Source organism: Muntiacus reevesi, chromosome 5 (assembly GCF_963930625.1).
Source record: "Muntiacus reevesi chromosome 5, mMunRee1.1, whole genome shotgun sequence".
NCBI lineage: Eukaryota > Metazoa > Chordata > Mammalia > Artiodactyla > Cervidae > Muntiacus > Muntiacus reevesi.
In genome coordinates, this window is record NC_089253.1 from 12,335,225 (window position 1) to 12,359,374 (window position 24,150).

At 37.8% G+C, this 24,150-nt stretch overlaps 1 protein-coding gene across 1 annotated transcript in view; it reads right to left on the bottom strand.

Moving 5' to 3' along the window:
- ANKRD42 (ankyrin repeat domain 42) overlaps positions 1-24,150 on the bottom strand; it is a 56,750-nt gene that overhangs the window by 14,464 nt on the left and 18,136 nt on the right. Inside the window, exons 5-10 of the mRNA XM_065936466.1 lie at positions 21,496-21,615; positions 20,545-20,680; positions 13,898-14,098; positions 10,667-10,792; positions 6,635-6,740; positions 1,957-2,132 (exon numbers count right to left, since the gene is read on the bottom strand). Coding sequence (XP_065792538.1) covers positions 1,957-2,132; positions 6,635-6,740; positions 10,667-10,792; positions 13,898-14,098; positions 20,545-20,680; positions 21,496-21,615 — 865 coding nt within the window. The remainder of the gene's footprint in view (positions 1-1,956; positions 2,133-6,634; positions 6,741-10,666; positions 10,793-13,897; positions 14,099-20,544; positions 20,681-21,495; positions 21,616-24,150) is intronic.

Here is a 24,150-nt window from a genome sequence, read left to right on the forward strand (position 1 = left end):
ATACTGAACATCCCACTAATCATTAGGGAAATGCCAATCAAATCTACCAAATGAAATACCACTACACACTGTAATAAACTATTAATATAATCAATTAGACAACAACAAGCACTGGTCAGATGTGGAGAAACTGGAACCGTCACATGTGGTTGGTGGGAATGTAAAATGGTATGGCCACTTTGGAAAACAGTTTGAAGTTCTTCAAAATGCCAGACATACTTTTACCAGATGATGCAGCAATCCCAACTCCTAGGTGTATCCAAGGAAATGAAAATACACGTCCAAACAAAAACGTGTATACGGATGTTCACAGCAGCATTATTCTTAATAACCAAAATATGGAAACAACTCAAATGACCAGCAACTGATAAATGGATATATGAGGTGTATTTAGCAGTAAGAAAGAATAAACATGAAGTAATGATCCACGTTACAAAGTACATGAAGCTTGAAAACGTGCTAAGTGACAGAAGCCAGTCACAAAAGACCACAGAGGGTATCAGCCCATTCATATGAAATGCCCAGAACAGGCAAATCTATAGAGGCAGAAAGCAGATTAGCAGTTGCCTAATTTGGGGGATGGTTTGGAGGTAAGGAAAAGAAGGTAGGGGTAATGGGTATGAGGTTTCTTTTGGGGGTGATAGAAATACTACAAATTTTATTGTAATAATGGTTGCACAAATCTGAATACACTAAACCCATTATAAATTATACACTTTAAATAGGTAGATTAAATGGTATGTGAATTACATCTCAATAAAGCTATTTAAAATAAAGCTGTCAGGAAATTCTGAAGAGATCACTGACTCTGAGCCCTGCTATGAGGCGATCCAGGTGGGCTGCTTGTTGGGAGCCCCTGGCAGCAGCGTCTTCACGCTGCATTCACCAGGAAGAGGTTTCTACCATCTCCCGGAGAATGAGGTTCTATCTAACAGTGTTCCAGGAGTTCTTTTAAAAAAATGTCTTTTATTTAGACATGAATTAGAAATTCTTCTCAGAGAATAGAGTTTTGGTACAATGAGTTCTTGTCAGAATAACTGAAAGTACTTTCCAGAGATCAGGAAGAAGGGAACTGGGCTTCCCTGGGGGCTCAGTGGTGAAGAATCAGCCGGTCAATGCAGGAGACACAGGTTCAATCCCTGGTCCAGGAGAACCCCACATGCCGAGGGACAACCAAGCCCACGCACCGCAACTTCTGGGCCTGCGCTCTAGAGCCCGGGAGCCGCAACTGCTGAGCCCATGAGCAGCTACTACTGAAGCCGACGCTCTAGGGCCTGCGCTCCACAACGAGAAGCCCCTGCTCACTGCAACTAGGGAAAAGCCCAGACAGCAACAAAGACTCAGCACAGCCAGATAAATGAATAAATTAAAAAAATGAAAAGAGGAAGGGAACTGACATTTACTAAGCTTCTACCATGAGCTAGGCACATCCCATTCATTAATGCACTCTGTGAGGGTGATATTATGTTAATATTCTCATTTTTAAAGATGAGGAAACCAAGGTTCAGAGTAACACAGCTAGAAAGAGGTGAAGCCCTGATGTCTGAATCCACTGCCCAAGCACTGCTCACTTTACTACACCTGCCTCTGCTTTGGTTAGCCTCCATTCAAACAGATCCTTCTTATCTTTCTCATTATGAAAGAGTGCCATTGAAACAGTTCTTCTCATCCACTCATATGAGCCATGGTTCTCTGACAGACACCATGAGAAGTGAAATTAGGGTCATGTGGCATGAAAATATCACTTTCCTCATGGAGGGACTGAGATCATGTCTTATATTCTTTGTATGTTCAACAAACCCTAGTACAAAAATTTGTACTACTTCTCCCCAAAATACTAAAGTATTTTACTTTGTAGATGGTAATTACCTTTAGAATAATTCCCCAAGTTTGTGGTAAAAACTGGCTATGGTATTTTTTTAAAAGGGAAAATCATGAAAGAGTTGGCACACTTACCTCTGGCATCTGTTTTATCCGACTCACTGAGACCTAAATCATCTCTGGCATCAGTGCTTCCCTCAACACCATGTCTTATAAAAAACCTAATATCATTTTCATTAATTTCATTCTCATCATCTGTATCATATTTCTGTAGTCCTTCTAATAGCTTTACTGCTGCTAAATGGGCAAACCTGTAGAAAAGAATTAGTAATTAACAGGATCCATAATCTTTTTCACAGTTTGTACTTAATTTAGGGAACTACACTCTACATCATCTCACCAGCTCACCCACCACTAAAGAAGCAAAACTGTATCTGAAATTCAGTGACAATATGACACATATCCAGCTATGCAGGAAACTCAAATAGTTAGTGGAAACGAAGGACAAGCAGTCATACTAAAGGCTGATTCCATATTTTTGGGAGAGGCCAATTTATATGGCATGTGGAATCTTAGTTCCCCAACCAGGGACTAAACCCAGGCCCTCAACAGTGAGAGTACAGAGTCCTAACCATTGGGCTGCTAGGGAATTCCCAGATTCCATAATTTTTAGTGGCAAAAATCCAACTGAAAGAAGTGATCTACTATCAAAAGAATATTTGGTGTGCCCCAGACAGAGCTGCTCAACTGGGCAGAAAACCCAGAACAACCCCACTTGATCTACCTCTGTTTACTACCGTTTCCTGACGGCCTAAGTTAGGTTGTAGAATTAGTTGTGGTTCCAGTTTTAGGGAAAACTACAGCTCTAGCCCCCTTAATCTTCATCCTTCCTCAACCCTCAAACACTCAGCATGGCTTTGAAATTTAATGGAAAAATAATGGTTATTTCTATCCACATTTCCTATTTTCTTTGACCTTCTCCACACCTCTATGAAGCTAGTAATGTACTCTTGGTTTTCAGGTTGTTGCTGTGACTGTATGTAACCTGCATATTTTTTCCCAAAGTTTTGCTAATGAAAATGTTTAATTGCTTTCTCTTAGGAGATGAAGAATTACTCACTAAACACAAAAACCTCAAATCCCTATTTTTTTCCTCATGTACTTACATAACCACATGCACACATATATCCTAACCTTTCACCAGGTATTGCAAATCATTAATGATATAGTAATAAACACAGGAAGTTGTAAGGTTAAAAAAATTCATTATAAAAAAAAATTCATTATATCTATTACTAGACTGTAACTTAACAGCTAGCACTTACTGAGTACTTGCTTTACAACAGATTCAAGGGTACTTCTATAACACCACACTCACACTTAGCATTTTAGTGGATGAGTGACAAAAAAATGTGGGCCAGACATTATAATCACTCGTGACACTGATATAGACAAACAGATCCACGGATAAAATATAGGGTACAGAAATAAGCCCATGTATACATGGACACCTAACTGGGACAAAGACACAAAGGCAATTTAGGAAAAACGACAGCTTTTTCAACAAATGCTGCTAGAACAATTAGATACCCATATGCAAAATAAAAAGAACTTAGATGCATACCTCATACCATATACAAAAATTAACTCAACATGGATCACAGACATCAGTGTAAAACCTAAAACAATGTCTAAAAGAAAACAATGGGGGATCAGGGTGGGGAACACATGTAAATCCATGGCTGATTCGTGTCAATGTATGGCAAAAACCACTACAATACTGTAAAGTAATTAGCCTCCAACTAATAAAAATAAATGAAAAAAAAAATTAATGGCTGCAGTCACCATCTGCAGTGGATTTGGAGCCCAAGGGAAAATAAATAAATAATTAAACTAAATCAAGCTGCTACTTAAAAAAAAAAAAGAGGAAGAAATCAAAAATTTCTTAGATATGATACCAAAAGAGTAACCCATAAAAGAGCAAATTGATTAAAAAAAAAATTTTGCTCTTGGGACCTCCCTGGTGGTCAGTGGCTAAGACTCCACACTCCCAATGCAGGGGACCAGGTTCCATCCCTGGTCAGAGAACTAGGGATGTTGCAACCAAGAGTCCACATGCCACGACTAGATTCTGCATGCCTGCGACTAAAAGATACCATGTGCTGCAACTATTTTTTTTTTTAAATCTTACATGCTACAACAAAGGCTGAAGATCCTGCAAGCTACAACTAGGACCCAGCACACTCAAATAAATTAGTAAATATTTTTTTAAAATTATTTTTGCTCATTATTAAGAGGATGAAAAAACAAACCACAACTGAGAGAAAATCTTCACAAAACAAACATCTGAGAAAGAATTAGTATCCAGAATATAGAAAGAGCTCTTAAAACTCAACAATTGAAAAAAAACTACCCAAGTTTTAATACTGGACAAAAATCTGAACAGTCACTTTGCCAAAGGAAAATAAACAAATGACAAATATGAATATGAAAAGATGCATCAAATCATTTTTCATTTGGAAAAAACAAATTAAAAGCCACAATAAGATACCAGTACACACCTACTGGAATTACGAAAATCAAAACATCTGGCAATACTAAATGCTGGCATGACAAGGAAAAACAGAAGCTCTCATCCATTGCTTGTGAGATGCAAATTGGTGTGGTCACTTTGGAAGGCACTGTGACAGTTGCTTAAAAAGATAAACACACCCTTAGCACCTGACTTCCCTGGTGGCTCACACGGTAAAGAGTCTCGCTTACAACGCGGGAGACCTGGGCTCAATCCCTGAGTCAGGAAGACACTCAACCTGGGCTCGATCCCTGAGTCAGGAAGACACTCAACCTGGGCTCGATCCCTGAGTCAGGAAGATCCCCTGGAGAAGGAAATGGCAACCCACTCCAGTACTCTTGCCTGGAAAATCCCGTGGATGGAGGAGCCTGGTAGGCTACAGTCCATGGGGTCGCAAAGAGTCAGGCACGACTGAGCCACTTCACTTTCACTTTCGCATCTGACTCAGCAGTCCTACTCCTAAGTATTAGCCAAGTGAACTGAATACTTGAGTTCACACAAAAATCTGTATGCAAATATATATAGCAGCTGTATTCACAATCACCAAAAAGTAGATACAAATAAAACATCCTTCAACAGATTAGGGGATAATCAAACTCTGGAATACTATGGAATTCCACAGCCAATGGAATACTACACTGCAACAAGAAAGAGACGAACCACTACACATGACGAACTTCAAAATAACTATGCTCAGTGAAAAAAGCCACATACACAAGAGTAAGAGTATATATTGTATGTTTCCATTTATATAAAATTCTAGCAAATGCAAACTAATCTCTAGTGACAGAAAGCAAACTCATGTTTGCTTGGGGATGCAGCAGTGGAAAGCAGTGGAAGGGAGAGAGATGACAAAGGTGCACAAGATTTTGAGGGGTGAAGGAAAAGTTCACTATCTTGATTGTGATTATGACTTCACAGGCATACACATGTATCAGAAGTCATCAGTTTGTGCTGCACAAATCTGTGTGCTTTACTGATAAATCTAACTTTAAAAATAAAGACAAAAGTTAGCCTAAGTTGGTAATGATGTTAGTATGTAGTAAAACAAAACCATATTCCAAGGCTTCAAAAAGATCCTACAGACAAAAATTTTATGGAACATGACCTCACAAACAAAAACTGCATGGCAACTTAATGAATAATTAGGCCCTTGCATCCTGTCAAGCCTCATGTGCAGCTTTAGTCCACACTCCTATTTTAGACTCAAGTTGTTCTGAGTCACATGCATTCCTTGAACACACAAGGCGTTATCTTTCAACTCTTTCTCCTTCAAGTGGCAGCATAAATGTTGCTTTCACCAAGAAAAAAATTTTCCCAGACTTCTATATAAATTCTGACACCCTGCAGTTTCCTTCATAATTCTTACCACCATCTGTACTAACATTTCTCCCCCACAACAAACAGAAATACTTGGGCACTTTTCCTTCTGTGTCCTTTATTGCACTTTATATAGGACTCCACTGGTGGATCAGATGGTAAAGAATCTGCCCACAATGCAGGAGACCCACGTTCAACCCCTGGGTTGGGAAGATCCTATATATAACATGTACTGATAATGTAATTATAATAAATAAAGGTTACATCTGCACATTTATCTCTCCACAAGACCATAAGGTTGTTGAGAGCAAGGACTAAGTTTTTTCATCCTAGTAATTCTAATGCTAACCACAGCACTTGGAACATGGTTAAGCTGAATGAAAAACAATCAAATGAACAAATGGATGAACTAAAGTATTCCTTGAGGACCTGATCTGAAATGAGCTCCAAGTGAGTAATAATGGGTGTTACACTTAATTCAAATACAAATATTAAAATTTGTTTCAAAATCCATGTGACTCCTTTTGATTATTCCAGCATTTCTCAACAGGTACCAGCATTTGGGCAGGACAATTCTTCGTTGTACACCACTATTCTGAGCACTGTAGAATGTCCGGCATCCTTGGACTGACCTCATGAAACATCAGTGATGGTCTCCATCATTGTGACAACACCCCTCCGCACACATTTCCAAATTCACCACTCCACAAAGAAAGGGGACGATACTATCTCCTAGCTGAAAATTACTGCTTTAGAGAGAAGAACTGATATGCTGTCAAACATCAATTCAGCTTGAAAATTATCATGCCATCAGCATTTGACTGAGTCCTATAATTTCAGAAATCTTCAGAGATAGAATTCTGAGTATAGGAGAATACATGCAAAATTTTAAAAACAAAGAAGCAAAACAGGTAGAGATACCTCTTAGCCACGTCACTGGGTCTCTCCCTCGCTTTGTTGGTAATGTTATTGTCTGCTCCCATTTTAATCAGCCATTGCAAACACTCTATATGGCCTTGCCCAGCGGCTGTAAAAAACAAACAAAACAAAATGCACACACACCGAAGTTATTGTTATCAGTAATCAATTTTCTAATATTTTGGACAGTACCACTAGAGAGTACTTTTGTAAATACTAATCCTTACAATAATCAACAACAGTAGGTTGGCCAGATGTTATTTTCTCTATGTCACTTATTCATTCATTAGACACATATTTAATCAAATGTTTGCTATGCTCAGCCCTTATGTAGAAACTTTACATACAGATACAAAAATGCTGAAGCTCAAAGAGGATATTTATTTAACATCACACAGCCTATAAGTAATGCATTTGAAACTATAATCTAAGCTTTGTGCTAACCCTTATCCAGTGCTCATCGACTGTACTCACAGCTCCTGACCAATCCTGTATCAGGCCAAATGTGAGTATAATCTGTGTGAATGTGAAAGATTGAAAAATCTTTTGTCGTCTTCTATAAATAGTTTATTCCTCTGACCTTCACAACTCAGAATATACAGGCTCCTCGATGATTACATAAACTGTTCATCACCTCTCCTTAAAACACATGCACGCAACAGTAATTTTCACCTCCACAACCCAGCTAATATGTTTTCACACCTGGTGCCCATCACCCAACTACATGCTCATCTAACTTCTCCCCTCCTCCTCAGTCTATCTCAAGACTCGGGCAAACTGTAGGGGGGTGGGGGAGTTCAATAATCTAAAAAGATTTGCGTTTAGATTCACTAAACAACAGGCTGGAGGACAGGACAGAACTTAGAAAGTGGCTGGCATGCAGAAATATAGTAAAAATAATAATACAGAGTTGATGAATAAATGATGAAGAAAATGAATGAAATCTTAGCTCTGCTCTTACCAGTTGTGCAACCTCAGTCCAGAAACCCGAGGGGGGCGGTATAAATTGGAAATTTGGGATTAACAGATAGACTACTATATATAAAACAGATAAATAACAAGGACCTACTGTATGGCATAGGGAATTATACACAATAACTTGTAATAATCTACAATGGAAAAGAATCTGAAAAAGAATATATACATATATGTAAATATAACTTAATCACTTTGTTATATATCTGAAACATTGTGAATCAACTAAATTTCAATGTTTTTTAATGAACATTAAAAAAAAAAAAACCCTGATCCCTCTGGACCTCAATTTCCTTACCTTTTGCAGAGTTGATGTCATATTTATAAGAATAATACACTACTGCTTCATAAAACTACAATAAGGATTAAATATGATGACAGTTTTACACCCTGTTTAGTGTTTACTAACATATTATATCTATATTCCCATGACACTTCCTCTGTAATTTAACCCGAAGAAACTTCTGTTCCTCACCATCTACTCCTGAATTCCTATTCCATGTATTTTAACAGTCAAATACTTTTTGCCACTGATTACACCCTGACTTATACAAATCTCTAGGTGCTCACAGTATAAGCATGTAGCTCCTTGGCAATAACGTCTAAATCTCATACTGTCTTCATGGTGCAGGCATGTGGTTGGTCTGAATATATACACGTGTGCTCAGTTGCTCAGCTGTGTCTGACTCTTTGCGACCCTACAGGGGATTCCACAACTGTTTATCTTTTAAGTGAATGAATCGATGGAGACGACCACTTTGCAGAACTCTTCCTTGTTGTCTTAGCTTTCCAACTGTTTAACCCTTTAGGTCAATCATGTGTGATTCTGCATATATATTTGAATTATGTGCTGTGTGTGTGCTCATTCACTTAGTCATGTCTGGCTCTTTGTCACCCCATGGACTGTAGCCCACCAGGCTCCTCTGTCCATGGGATTCTCCAGGCAAGAATACTGGAGTGGGTTGCCATTTCCTTCTGCAGGGGATCTTCCCGACCCAGGGATCGAACTCACGTCTCCAGCATCTCCTGCACTGGCCAGTGGATTCTTATACCACTGAGCCACCTGGGAAGCCCTGCTGAATCTATACATGCCTCTCTAAGATGAGTCAAAGAAGAGGAACTTTAAAAAAAAAAAAAAAAAAGAAGAGGAACTTTTGGTATGACTCTGATGCTTTAAAAGTCAATCTACCTCCAATAGTGGCAACAGTGAGGAAAGGACACAAAGCCAGACCCAGTGACATAGCAATGCCCTCACCACAGCACTGCAGCCCAGCATACAAAGGCCTGGAAGACTCTTGTCCTCCCCTTCTCTGCTTGACTCATCACCAAAACTCAGTGCTGGCTCCTGAAGAGACTGGGGTTTCTCTCAGCAAATCTAAAACCAGCTAACAAAGAATACTGCAGGGGACTTCCCTGATGGTCCAGTGGCTAAGGCTCCACACTCCCAATGCAGAGGGCCTAGGGTTCAATCCCTGCTGAGGGAACCAGGTCCCACATGCTGCAACCAAGGATTTCTCATGCTACAACTAAAGATCCCACGCGTAGCAACTAAGACCTGGCACAGCCAAAAAAATAAATAAATATGTATTTTAAAAAAAGAACACTACGGGATTTCCCAGACCTCAAGATGCCCATCTTTGCTACAATGCTACAATAATGACAGCCCACATACACATTAGCAATAGAAACCGGTTATGTATACAGGATATGATATGGAACTTTGTTCCAGGGTACCACATTTTAAAAAATACTCTATGAACATTTTGAATCTCCCCCCATTCACAAACCACATGCTAAAGAGTTTTACACCTAAACATTCAGCGGAGATAGGTGGAATGAAATTCTCCAAGTCTAGGGTAGAACGTTTACTGAAGTGAGGACCTTTCTATGAGGAGAAACTCCTTTCATGTTCCTCTTCCTCCTGCTCCACTGACCCTCTCTGATAAAACATGGTGCTTAGATTCTATACTTGAGACCCAATACGACTTCAATGAACTTTAATGATTAAGCTAACAACAGAACCAACAAAAACACGATCTGTGACTGGGACTCCCAGAAGTAATGTATGAAATAAAGTCCAATTCAAACACAAGACTATATTAACAAGCCTACTTTTTACACTAAGACTTTTAACAGAATTATATGCCATTGATTATGAAAAAACTTATGACATATCACAAATCAAAAGAATGGAAATTCACATGCAGTAGGTTAAAGATTTGGTTTTTTATTTTATAAATAAAAGTAAGATTGTCAAGAATAAATCCTACAGTATATATTCCCAACACTAGCTGACAATTTAACAGTCTGATTTAAAAACAAATATAAAAAGATTAAGATTCTCATAGAGGGAAGGAGAGCACAAAGAAAAATGGCAGATATTTTGAAAATGTGTTCAAATCTAATTTTCACTGATATTTCTATGGCAGTAAAAACATTTTTGCAGGGTACAAGAAAGAAGAAAATTCTACTCAACCTTTTTAAAAATATATATATTTATTTATTTGGCTGCATCAAGTCTTAGTTGCCACACGTGGGATCTTAAATTGTGTCATGTAGGATCCTTTGTCGTGGGGCGTGGGCTCAGTGCACTGAGGCATGTGGGATCTTAGCTCCCTAAACAGAGATTGAAGCCACATCCCCTGTACTGCAAGGCGGATTTTTTAACAAATGGACCACCAGAGAAGTCCCCTGCTCAGTCTTTTTTTCTAGAGAGACGGTTTCTGTTTCAATAAACTGATCAGTCATTTTTTAGTCCAAAGAAAATGACAGTCCTCAGAAACTTCTCTGGTAGTGAATTTCACTTAACTAACATGACAGTGTCACAAGAGAATTTGTGAATTACCCTCAAATGTAATAATGCATAAATGTCCGACATAAAAGGAATTATCACACTTGAGTTGAAAATTAAGCACCGTGTATACCATATAAGGTAGACTGATACCTCTCAGCATATCAGGAAAAATTTTACATTTTCATGTGCTTCTAATGAATAATTATTTTAACAGTAAGTAACTCAACAGCAATTGTGTTAAAACTGAAGCAGGAATCAAAACTTACCTTTATGCATAAGAGTTGATCCATTATTATCACGTTCATTAATATTAATTACCCCATCTTCTATTAATTTCTTAAGCATTTCCAAATCACCCTTAAAGGCAGCCACATGACCTGGAAATGCTAATGCTATGAATAAAAAAATTCAGTATTTCAGTAAACACAGGAATTCACTCTTTTTCCCTGCCTTAATCAGTCATACATTTCAGGTTTCAATATTATGAGAATGTTATATTAGAATTAGTTCAGTTGATGCAATGACAAGTAATAAGATTACTGTGTGCCTTTCCATCCCTCAGGATATGAAAAGGACTATACTGTACCAGAACTATTCCTGTCATCTTCCCTGTTTCTCTCAGGCCACCACAAAATACAAGGAGATGGTCATTTTCAACCCTTTGCATAAAGATATACTTGGTCTCAAGTTGTACATTTGCACAGACCACTCCCTCTGTTTACAAGGAAGTGATGAAAGCAAAAGAAACTGGAAGCAGATGAAGTATATAGGTGTGTGTGTATATACACAGGTGTGAATGCACCTGACCTGGTGCCCAGCACAGAGCAAATGCTTAATACATGTTGCTAATGATAACAGTTACACACACTGGGCCCTTACTGAACGTCAAGCATGGCAGTAAGCGCTTAAAAGGACTGCCTCATTTTGCCCTCTAACAACCCTGCAACAGCTATTCTCAATTTTATATATGGAAAGAAAACAACCTAGAATATTCAAAAGGAGTATTTTTAAAAGAACAAAGTTGAAGATATAGTAGCTGATTGCCAGTCTTACTACAAAGCTAGTAATCAAAGCTGTGTAGTATTGGCAAATAAACAGAATATCAATAAGACAGAATGCTTAAACAAAATATGGGACATCCTTACAATGGAATACTACTAAGCAATAAAAAGTAATGAACTACTAATACACATAATACAAATGAATCTCAAAAGAGTTCCATTAGAAAAAGCCAAACTAATCTATAGTGACAGAAAACAAATCAGTGGTTGTGTAGGTCAGGGTGAAAGAAGGGATGAGAGGGCATGAAAAAATATTTGAGGTAATGAAAGTGCTTTGCATCTTGATTGTGATGGTGGTTTCATGATATATATTAAAACTCAAACTGCATACCTTAAATATAGTTTATTGTACATAAATCATTTTAATAAAGTTGCCTTTTTTAAAATAAAGGACATCATTTGTGAAAAAAGTCATAGTGTGAGAGAAAATATATCAGATAAAATTAATAAAAGATAGGTATCAGGTAACTCTATGGCTGATTCATGTCAATGTATGACAAAACCCACTGAAAAATTAAAAAAAAAATAGAAACTGAAAGCTAAAAAAAAAAAAAAAAAGATAGGTATCAGAACTATATAAAAGAACTCAAGTAGTTTAGAAAAGGACAAAGAACAATTCTACAGGCAATTCATAGAAAAGTAAACTAAAACAGCCAGTAACTTTATGAAACAATGTTCAACCTTATTAGTAATCAAAAAATGCAAATTACAACACAAGTTAAACCTCTTCATACCCAACTAAGTGGCAAAAATGTTTAAGTTTTACAACACTGAATATTGTTCATCTAAATTCTCACCAAACATTGCTGATGAGAGTGTAAATTACTACAACCACTTTGATGAAGAATGCAGCATTTATACCTATTTATACTGAAGATGGGCATATCCCACCAAACAAAACCTAAAGTAGAATTTCCCAAGTGTTTGCCAAGGCAGAGCTCTCAGCCCTCAATCTTCAGAGTAGACAGGCAGTACACCTCAAGAGGTCTCATCCACTGGTCTCAGTGTGCCACACAAGTGTCATTTTCAGTATAGGCTACGTGTGAAAAAGGTAGTGAGGCACTTCTCCAAAGAATATCTTGTACATGCACACAAGGACACTTTTAAGAATATTCATCACCACATGGATTGTAACACTGAAAACTGTAAACAATCTAAATATCAAACTAGAGAATGGAATAATAATGTTTTTATTAAATGCCATACTACACAAAAAGTTTAAAAGAATAAACTAGAATACATCTATCTGTCTAATAAGCCTCAAAAATCATAACATTTCACAAAAAAAAAGTCAGAGAAGAATACATACTGTTATATGCCATTTTTATAAAGTTTTAAAAGAAGTTTCAGGGACTTCCCTGGTGGTGGTGAAGAATCCACCTGCCAATTCCAGGGACATGGGTTCATCCCTGGTCCAGGAAGATCCCACATGCTGTGGAGCAAGCCCGTGCATCACAACTCCTGAGCCTGCCTGCTGCAACCACGCAAGCCCGGGCACCTAGAGCCCAGTGCCCTGCAACAAAAGAAGCCCTGCACTGCAGTGAAGACTGGCCCCAGCTCGTCACAATCAGAAAAAGCCTGCGCACAGCAACAAAGATCCAGAGTGGCCAAAAATAAATCAATCAATCTTTAAAAAAAAAAAAAGTTTCAAAGACTACTAGTTGTCCACTGAAATCTCCTTCCTTTCATAGCAACAAGAGTTGTAGCAGAGCTGAGAGTCCTCAGCTGGTTACTGAATTCTCCAGGCTTCCCCACAGCTGAGTGTGGCCATGTGACTGATTAACCTCTTGCCAATAGGATGTTAGCAAAAGTGATGACTGCAAACTAGACTTTGAAAATCCTAGTTTATACTTTGTTCTCTCCCCACCTCCTGCTGGATTAGCAACACCTAAAGAGAGAGCTGGTTAGGATGACAACAGGTCTCTGAATGACTACACAGAACAAGATTCACTCTCCAACTGAAGCTATCCCATAAAAGAAATAAACTTCTATATCATTTAAACTGTTGAATTTTAGGATTTCTCATTAGTTACAACAGTTTAGTTCCCTACTCTAAATATTCACAAAATGATACTGCATATTTTTGTGAGTCCATATATACTAAATATAAAACCACAGAATGGAATTATAAATCTAAAATAATGGTTACCTCTGAGGATGGAGAAAAGGGAATGAATGGTATTGAGAGAAACAGGAAACTTCAAGTATATCTAACCTAATATTTTATTCTTAAATCTAGTGGTATAAAGAATGTTATGTTATATTAATCTCTATATATATCTGCTTAAAATATTTCATACAAAGAAGAGAATCTGGATGAACTGTGTGGACAATGATATGCAACATATTTTAATATAACATTTGCCTTGTAACTCTTTTCCTTTTCTTCTCTATTCTGCTTTTTAAATGCTATAACACTTCAGATTTATTACTTACTTTCTTGATCTGTTGGATTATTTCCTTCATACTCAGTTCCCCGGATAAACTGTAAAATGTTCTGCTTAAAGAACCTCTGGGCCAGGTCCAATACATTTTCTCCATTATCATTGAAGGCTTTCAAACCTTGGGAGGCACTGCTCATTCTACTGAGTAGGAATTTAAAACAGTGAAGGTGGCCTTCCATGGCTGCTAAGTGAACTAGAGGTGAGAGAAAAAATAACAATTTAACTTTAGATTGACAATAAAATAACTTGAAAAAGAAATAACACATTAATTCTAGTTCTCCTAGGGAGATGACTCTCCGACTCTAAATAACGGGGTTTCCCAGGTGGTACAGTGACAAAGAATCCACCTACCATCTTCCCTGGGTCAGGAAGATCCCCCAGAGAAGGGAATGGCAACCCACCCACTACAGTATTCTTGCCTCAAAAATTTCATGGACAGAGGAGCCTGGTGGGCTACAGTCCATGGGGTTGCAAAGAGTCAGACACCTGAGCATGCACACACACACACTCTATAGAACAGAGATGTACTCTGGATGCAAGGATAACAGACCATTTTTTCAGCATACATATCCTTAGCTAGCCTCCAAGTCAGGCCACAGCAGTAGACTAAATAGTTGAATAGTTACACTTACTGTGAACTAGAAAAGCTAACTGAGGGTCATCAAAGCGCAGATCTCAAAAAATTTTCATGGAAAGTGAAATCCAAATTGTGCAGCTTATATGGGGAAAAAAAAAAAAAAAACGCTTTCTATTTATTATCAGTCGTGTCCGACTCTTTGCAACCCCATGGACTGCAGCACACCAGGCCTCCCCGTCCATCACCACCAACTCCCGGAGTTTACTCAAACTCATGTCCATTTGAGTCAGTGATGCCATCCAACCATCTCATCCCTTCTCCCGCCACCAGGGAAGCCCTCTATGTAATATAGGTGATAGGTGAGTTATCTCAATATTTTGGAAAAAAGTGGAAGAAATAAACCAAAACAGTCATTATGCAAATAGGGGTGATGTTATTTTTATCACTATGCATTTTGTCACCTTTCTATAAACATTATTTTTACTATAAACAAGAAAACTGGATCAAAACTGCAGTCTATTCACACAAACTATCTCACCCATTCCTTCTCTTAAATTCTTGAAAATAATAGGAAAGATATTTCTTAAAGCCGTAATGACAAGAAAAACAGACAATACCTTGAACAGACAAGAAATATGAAGGGGGCGGGGGGGGGGTGCTTCCCTGGTGGTCCAGTGGTTAAGAACCTGCCTTGCAATGCAGGGGATACAAGTTTTGATTCCTGGTGTGGAAAGATCCCACATGCCTCCAGGCAACCAAGCCCACCCACCCTACATCCCAAGCTCTACAACAGTAAGAAGCCCATGCACTGCAATGAAGACTCAGCGTAACTAAAATAAAGTAACACTAAATAAATTTTTTAAAAAATTTTTAATGTTAAGGAATCCCTGAAAGAAAATAAAATGAATTAGACTGAGGGAGAGCCATAACCCAAAATCTGCAGAAAATAGGAGTGGTTCTGGAGTACTACAAGCTTAGAGGCAATAATTACAAAGAACAGGAGAGCCTTTACACCTCTTGAGAAGTGACCATTGGGAAACAGTCCAATGCATGTATAAATCTTGGCTCTGGAGAAACAGGGAAGTGCCCAAGTTACCAGCAAAACTCAGGAGAATCAATTAAGTAACAATGTCTGAAAGACACTTCGTTGGCACATGCCACTGTACACTTTCTCAGCTGAACTTCCATTGAAAAACTCCCCATGAAAGTTCAGATTCCTCTAACTACTTCCTCACTGTATACACTGAAATGTATTATAGGAATTTCTAACTTTACAGGTCAAAAACTGAACTCCTTACCCTTTTTAACATACATACACAACTCTCCCCATCTCAGTTACTAGAAATGCTCTCCCTTCTGTGACGGTCAGACCAAAACCCTGAGTCCTATTTCTGTCAGTCCCCACATCTAATCAATCAGCAAATCTTATTGGCTCTATCTTTAAAAGATACACAAACCCCAATCACTTCTCACTATCTTTGCCGCCTCTACTCTGGCTAAGAAACTGTAAACTAAATTATAGCATCAACCTCCTAAATGCTCATGCCCACACCCTCATTACAATCTAGTACTATAAACACAATAGCCAAAAATGATGCTCTTAAACAGATCACCTTTAAGTACAAAATCCTTCAATGGCTCCTGTTACCTCTCGACCTCATCATCTATTACTAACCTCCTCACTTCTGTTTGAACCACACTGACTTGGTGTTACTACTCACTATTACACAAATACACCCAGGCACGATGCTGCCTCAAGAGCTTTACACTTGCTGAAGTTCTTCCTAAAATGTTTCTCCTCCAGGATATCAAGACCTGTTCTCTCAACTCCAAGTCTTCACTCAACTGTCAACTCTTCATGAAGGTTTCTCTCACCACCCTATTTTAACTTCATCCCCTGTAACATTCTACTTCCCTTTGCAATTTAACCTAAACACATATCCTTATTTAATATATGTTTTGTTCATTAAGTTCAGTTCAGTTGCTCAGTCATATCCAACTCTTTGTGACCCCATGAACCACAGCACACCAGGCCTCCCTGTTCATCACCAACTCCTGGAGTCCACCCAAACCCATGTCCATTGAGTCAGTGATGCCATCCAACCATCTTATCCTCGGTCGTCCCCTTCTCCTCCTGCCCTCAATCTTTCCCAGCATCAGGGTCTTTTCAAAAGAGTCAGCTCTTCACATGAGGTGGCCAAAGTATTGGAGTTTCAGCTTCAGCATCAGTCCTTCCAATGAACACCCAGGACTGATCTTCTTTAGGATGGACTGGTTGGATATCCTTGCAGTCCAAGGGACTCTCAAGAGTCTTCTCCAACACCACAGTTTGAAAGCATCAATTCTTTGGCACTCAGCTTTCTTTATAGTCCAACTCTCACAGCCATACATGACTACTGGAAAAACCATAGCGTTGACTAGACGGACCTTTGTTGACAAAGTAACATCTCTGCTTTCTAATATGCTGTCTAGGTTGGTCATAACTTTCCTTCCAAGGAGTAAGCGCCTTTCAATTAAATGGCTGCAATCACCATCTGCAGTGATTTTGGAGCCCAGAAAAATAAAGTCAGCCACTGTTTCCACTGTTATCCCATCTGTTTGCCATGAAGTGATGGGACCAGATGCCATGATCTTAGTTTTCTGAATGCTGAGCTTTAAGCCAACTTTTTCATTCTCCTCTTTCACTTTCATCAAGAGGCTCTTTAGTTCTTCTTCACTTTCTGCCACAAGGGTGGTGTCATCTGCATATCTGAGGTTACTGGTATTTCTCCCGGCAATCTTAATTCCAGCTTATGCTTCATCTAGCCCAGTGTTTTTCATGATGTACTCTGCATATAAGTTAAATAAGCAGGGTGACTATATATAGCCTTGACATACTCCTTTTCCGATTTGGAACCAGTCTGTTGTTCCATGTCCATTTCTAACTGTTGCTTCCTGACCTGCATACAGGTTTCTCAAGAGGCAGTTCAGGTGGTCTGGTATTCCCATCTTTTTAAGAATTTTCCACAGTTCATTGTGATCCACATAGTCAAAGGCTTTGGCATAGTCAATAAAGCAGAAAAGATGTTTTTCTGGAACTCTCTTGCTTTTTCCATGATCAAGCAGATGTTGGCAATTTGATCTCTGGTTCCTCTGCCTTTTCTAAAACCAGCTTGAATATCTGGAAGTTCACGGTTCACGTATTGCTGAAGCCTGGCTTGGAGAATTTTATGCATCACTTTACTAGCGTGTGAGATGAGTGCAATTGTGCAATAGTTTGAAAATTCTTTGGCATTGCCTTTCTTCATTCATTTTTATTGTTATTATTATTATTAGGATCTGTCTCCCCCCTCACCACCACACAAAGGCAGAGACTTTTGTCTGTTTTATTTGCAGTGATATCACCAGCACCTAGGGACTAACACACAGATGCTTTAAAAATAAATTTTGAATTAATAATTTTTCAAAAAGAGATCTGAATATAAGCAGTATAATCCTGAGTCCACATTCTTAACCTCTACATTACACTATTAAAAATATACTATAAATGGTTATAAAGTAACTATACACTTTTTAGAATGTATAGTTTTAAAGAAATAAAAGTTGAATGTTTTTTCAAGGAGCAGGCAACAATAGACTAACAAAGTGATCAGGCAAATTCAATAAAGTACTAAACAAAAATGAAACCGCCCCTTACCTTGCATTACAGAAAAGTCCATTATAGGTGGGTTGGAGATTTAAATGTAAAAATGAAATAATAAAATTCCTAGAAGATAATATGAGTATCCTTGGGAATTCCCTGATGATCCAATCGTTAGGACTCCACATTTTCATTGCAGAGTCCAGACTTAATCCCTGGTCATGGAACTAAGATACCTCAAGCCACACGGTGTGGCCAAGGAGGGGGGGGGGAATTTACACACACACACACACACACACACACACACACACACACACACACACACACACACACACACACACACACACACACACACACACACACACACACACACACACACACACGAGTGTCTTCAAGACCACATAGTAGGAAAAGACTTTTTAATAAAAGTCATAAAACACTAACCATAAAGGAAGAGCTTAAAGTTAAAGTTAAGTCTCTCAGTCGTGTCCGACCCTTTGCGACCCTGTGGACTATAGCCCACCGGGCTCCTCCGTCCATGAGGTTCTCTAGGCAATATTGGAGTGGGTTGCCATTTCCTTCTCCAGGGGATCTTCCCGACCCAGGGATCGAACCCAGGTCCCCCTCATTGCAAGCAGACGCTTTAACCTCTGAGCCACCAGGGAAGCCCAAGGAAGAGCTTATTAAACATTAAAATTAAAACTTCTATTCATCAAAAGATATCTTAAAAGAATGAAAAGGCAAGACATAGAAAAGATAGTTAAATAGAAAAAATAGTTGCAACACCTGTGACTAAGAGCTTGTATCTGGCATATATAAAGACCCCTACAATTCAATTAGAAAAAAGACAGACAGCTTAAAAAAAACAAAAAAAAACAGAAGTTTCACACTGGTATTTCACAGAAGAAAATAACTAAACAGTCATTAAACATATGAAAAGATGTTCTACACCCCTAGTTATCAGAGAAAATACAAATTAAAACCACAATGAGATATTACTATATACTCAAAACAATGACTAAAACTAAAAAAAAACTGACGGTATCAAGTGTTAATGAGAAAGCAGAGTAACTGAAAGACTTATACACTGCTCATGGGTGTATAAATTCATAACAAATGCTCCGGAAAATCGAAAGAAACCACACACAAAAGGACATCAGTGCATTATTTTATTCCATGGAATTCAGAAATAATACTGACTTTTATGTTGAAAGTCAAGGTAGTGATTAACTTTGGAAATTGGTAGTAACTAGAAAGAGGATATGGAGAAGACTATCCTGTTTCTTGAAACACTTCACAGAAAAGTCTTCACTTATGAAAATTTTCTGAGCTGTGCATTTGAATTGAGTGTTTCTCTATATGCACGTTATACTTCAAAAAAAATTGTAAAAGACTGAGTAAAATAGCTAGTTTCAGATACAAAAAAACTGAAAGTTCAAGCCAACAGACCTTTCTTTACTAAATGAACAGTAAAGGATATCCTTCAGAAGGAAGCAATGTGATTTCAGACAGTAGTGTCACAGGATGGAAGATGAGGGCAGGGAGGTAGGTCAGAGCCAAATTATGAAGGCCCAGCCTGCCAAACTAAGGAATCAGAGGTTTGCAGGGATCTAGGGAGTTTTTTTAAACAGGAGAATGATTTGATTATAGTGATCATTTTGTCTGGACTTCCCCTTCACTTGTTTGCCAACTAAGATTCCTTTAAGATATACGTCAACTATCATTTTCAGTAACCCATCTCACTGTAGTCTAACTCTCTTCTCAACTTACAGCACCTCTCAGAAGAAGACAGGGTATTACAGGTCTCAACTGGCTACCTGAGTGCAGGCTAAACAACTGCAATGAGCAAATTAGTTCAAACACACTAGTGTCCAATATTTGTACTATTTCTTTTTTTTTAAGTAATCTGTGGGGCAGAGACATCTGTGGGGCAGTGTCCACTATTTGTACTATTTTTTTTTTTAAGTAATCTGTGGGGTGGAAACATAATTTAAAAAACAGTAACACTAGACAGTACATGAGAAAAGCAACTAGTGGGAAGAGTAAATGGAAACTTGTTATTTTTCCAGTTTCTCTTTTGCTGCTAACATGTTGTTCAAGGAAAAAAAAAATCATATGATGGGTACATAACATAGAAATAAGATTAAAAACGTTCATGTCAAGGGACTTCCCTGGTGGTCCAGTGGCTAAGAGTCTGTACACTCCCACTGCAGGAGGCAAGAGTTTGATCCCTGATTGGGGGACAATCCCCATGCCTCAACAAAGACCAAGCACAGCCAAATAAATAAATACTGTTTTTTTAATGTTCATGTCGAATATATTTTACTACTTCAGTTTTGTTAGGAACTAGTAGAATGATGACAGTTTAAATTTCTTAAACATGATTCAAACATTTGAAAAGTTTATATTAATGAAAAGTCAAAATGTTTGCTTTTGCAAATACCTGGAAGGTTTCCGTTGTAGTCCACGTCTTCTACACTACATCCCCACTTCACGAGGAGTTGCAAACAGCCAAGCCGCCCATGAAAAGCTGCATAATGCACAGGTTTCCACTCTCTCTTATCAGTCACGCTGGGATCCTACAGATAACATTTACAAGGACTCAGTTTCTTTCCATCTTGCAGCAGAAACACTAAGTCTAGCAGCTTAATTCTACAAATGAGAACCAGAAGCTATTCTTAAAACTGTAAGGCAAACACTAAATATAACAGAAATATTTACTGCAACCACTGATTTGAACATATAACCTATAATAAAATACTAATGAAATTTTTAAATCTTTTTAAAAAAGAATATAACTTGCCACATAGAAACTGCTTCTAAAAAGGTATTTAACTAGTCATCTACAGGTCACAAGTTCCTGACCAACAAAATGAAAGACAGATTCAAATGATCAAATTGTATCTTGGGAACGTAATCCAAGAGTTAATGAAAAATATTTAATTCTTATAAGAAGTTTTTTTATAACCACTGGATAATTTTAAAAATAAATATTACAGTAAATGAAATTTTTGGAGATATAAATCACTTTGTAAATTAGTTCATGAAATAAGAGTTACAAAAGAAACACAGGTAAACACATACCAATTCAGAAAGGTTACAATTGCTGGTTAAGATGTGTTTGGAAGCCTCAGTATCTTCCTGGTAAACTCTGAACTCATATGAAGGACATATAGGCTCTGAAATATTTTGTACCACTGGGCTGGTTTTTTTGTTGCTAAAGATTTAATTAAATTATTGTTCCCATGTTTAAAGATGGGAAAGTTAAAGAGATCAAATTACATCCTCAAAGTCTTATGAAGGATATAAAAAGTCAGGAAGAGATAACCAGACTACCAAATGTTAGTCCATCTATACGATTATACATTTTCACATATTAACAGGAACACCTCACCACTCCACTTCGGAGCATTATTTGTAAAGTGAAAGAATGTCCATGTGTTGCAGCAAGGTGTAAAGGAGTGCACCCACGATCATCTTGAGCGGCCAGGTTGGCTCCATTGATTATAAGAGCCTGAAGGCAGAGAAATAAGAAGGAATATATGTGAACACAGACGCTAAATCATGCAGATACAGATTATTTAAAGGCAAGCAATTTATTAATCTATAGCTAAGCTATTATGCAAGTTTTTTTCAAATGTGCTACACGCAAAGTCTAAGAAATTCTTAGCCAGTCCTAAGAAAAAGCTTGAAATCCTTTTTAACATTACTTAGGAGACACTCATAACCGATTTCACATTTTGAGTATTTTCATATAATTCATAAAACAAACCTTCATGAGCACAGATTAAAAACCACTAACTTAAATAATTTAATGCTAAGCTAATAAAACTGAAATTTAAACTTCCTCTATTTCAAAAGCAGAATATTTTATTAACTGGGTTTTTAATATAATAAAAGGACTTCATTAAAAGTAACCAATTCTAAGCACCAAATCAAACTTCTAACTGCATCTGAGGAGATTCCATATGAATTTACACTTGGCCCAGTTTCTATATATGGGTTATAGAATATACACAACATGTCCCTCTATATAATATACAGAGTAATTAGTTTAAAAAATTATTAGCTAATATTTTTCAGTTTTATCTTCCTCAGACCTTTTTCTCTTCCAACCAGCCTATATTTACCAGTATCTCAGCTAAAGTTTACTTAGTCATAATTCCTACCAAGAGTTTTGGGAAGAATAGTTTCCATGATTTTGGCTGACTCTCATTAACAAACCAGTCAATAATCATCACAAACCACATACCAAGGGCTTACTACATCACTACCAAGACTATAAAGATGTATTAACTTAGGAGATTAGGATATATGTAGAGACAAAGATAATCAACTAGACAAAGCCGTCCTTGGTAAGTAACAAACGCACAGCACAGTGCCCAAAAGCACCACAGAAGCTCCAAGAAGGAAGAGATCACTTTGAGGAAGAAAAGGACGATCAAGGCAGAAAGAACGGCTTAAACCAGTGCTTAGGGGAAGGCAAGCATCAAGTAAAACTTCATCTGACCCTGATACCCACTTAAGTTACTGCTGTATTTGTACCTTCCTTTCACCGCCTACTTTTCAAATTAATACCTCACTGCCTGAATGTAAAGTCCACCTACAAACTGGGTGCCCTCTCTATCATTCCAGAAATATAGCCAACCTCCCAATATAGAGTTCTCAAATTCAACGGCATTTCCTTAAGTGTTGTTCCTCTTAGTTTTATTCTGTAACTGACACACTACCTGACTTCTTCAGCTTCTTCCTACACTTGCAGTCAATGCATCCTGGCTCTCTTTCTCTCTTTCTCTCTTTCTCCTCTGAATTCTTTACTCATTTCACTACTTGCTTACATCCCTACTAGTAACATGCTTCAAAACTCAATTCTCAATACTCTAGACACTCTTCTCTAAGCTTTATTTCTCCTGAAATCTTGCTCTCCAGTGCCCTTTTGAACTGCCCGGACCATCTGTACCTGAATGACCAACAGGTACCTTAAACTCAACATGGGCCAAACTGAACTCAACATCCTTCCTCCCAAATCTCCCCTGCCTTTCAGATGTCCCTATCTATAGTGCCATAATTATCCGGCATTCTGACTCAGAACCTTACAGTCTCACTACACTTTGGCAGTGCTTGCTTTGTAAGATGTTTTAAATAATTTTCTTTGTTTCTCATTGCAACCAACTAATCTTATCCTCTATGGTTAATGATTATACCAAAAGTCTCTAATTTTCTTGCTTCCAAACTCTATTCATTCTAGATAATCCTGGATGCATCATGCTAAAATAACTTCCTAAAATACTGTTTTCAATACCACATTCCCCTGTTAACGTCCATGTGTGTGTGTATAGATGTGCGCAAATATATATATGCACATATAAAAGTCTCTTTCCCATACAAATGAATCTTTAGTCTATTACTAGGACATTTTACAAATCTGGCTTATCTAAACTTAGTTCACAACAGTTCACATAACAAACCATCTACACTCAGTCAAACTCATACAACAGTATATTCCTTGAACACACCACACTTTTCCAATTCAAAGATTTCACACAGAATTATAGCATAGATGTTAATAGGACAAAGTCTGAATTCAAACTTCAGCTTTGTCACTAACATAGGCAGCATACTTAACTCGGAATCTGTTTCCTAATCTACATGAAAGGAAACTCAAAACACCATTGTATTAAATGAAGAGATGCATGGGAGGCTGGGACTGACAAAAAGTGTTTGATAAATTTAATCACTATTTTTATTTTCTCCTGACACATTCCCTACCTACAATGCTTCCTCACAGCTTATCTTCTTAAAATCAACCCATTCTTTTAGGATTAGCTGAAGTTTCATTTGGAAGTTTCATTCCCTCCATTTATGATTCCTCTATCTCAAGTTCTACAGTTCTTTTCATCTATACTTTCATGAGAATCTTACTCATAGACTGTGATGTGTACTGTTTTGTAACTCACTGAGTAAAGGTCCTGTCATTGCAAATAGAATCTCAGGCTTCTTACAGGTAGGAACTGTTTGCTTATACGATTTTGTCTTCCTCCAAGTTTCA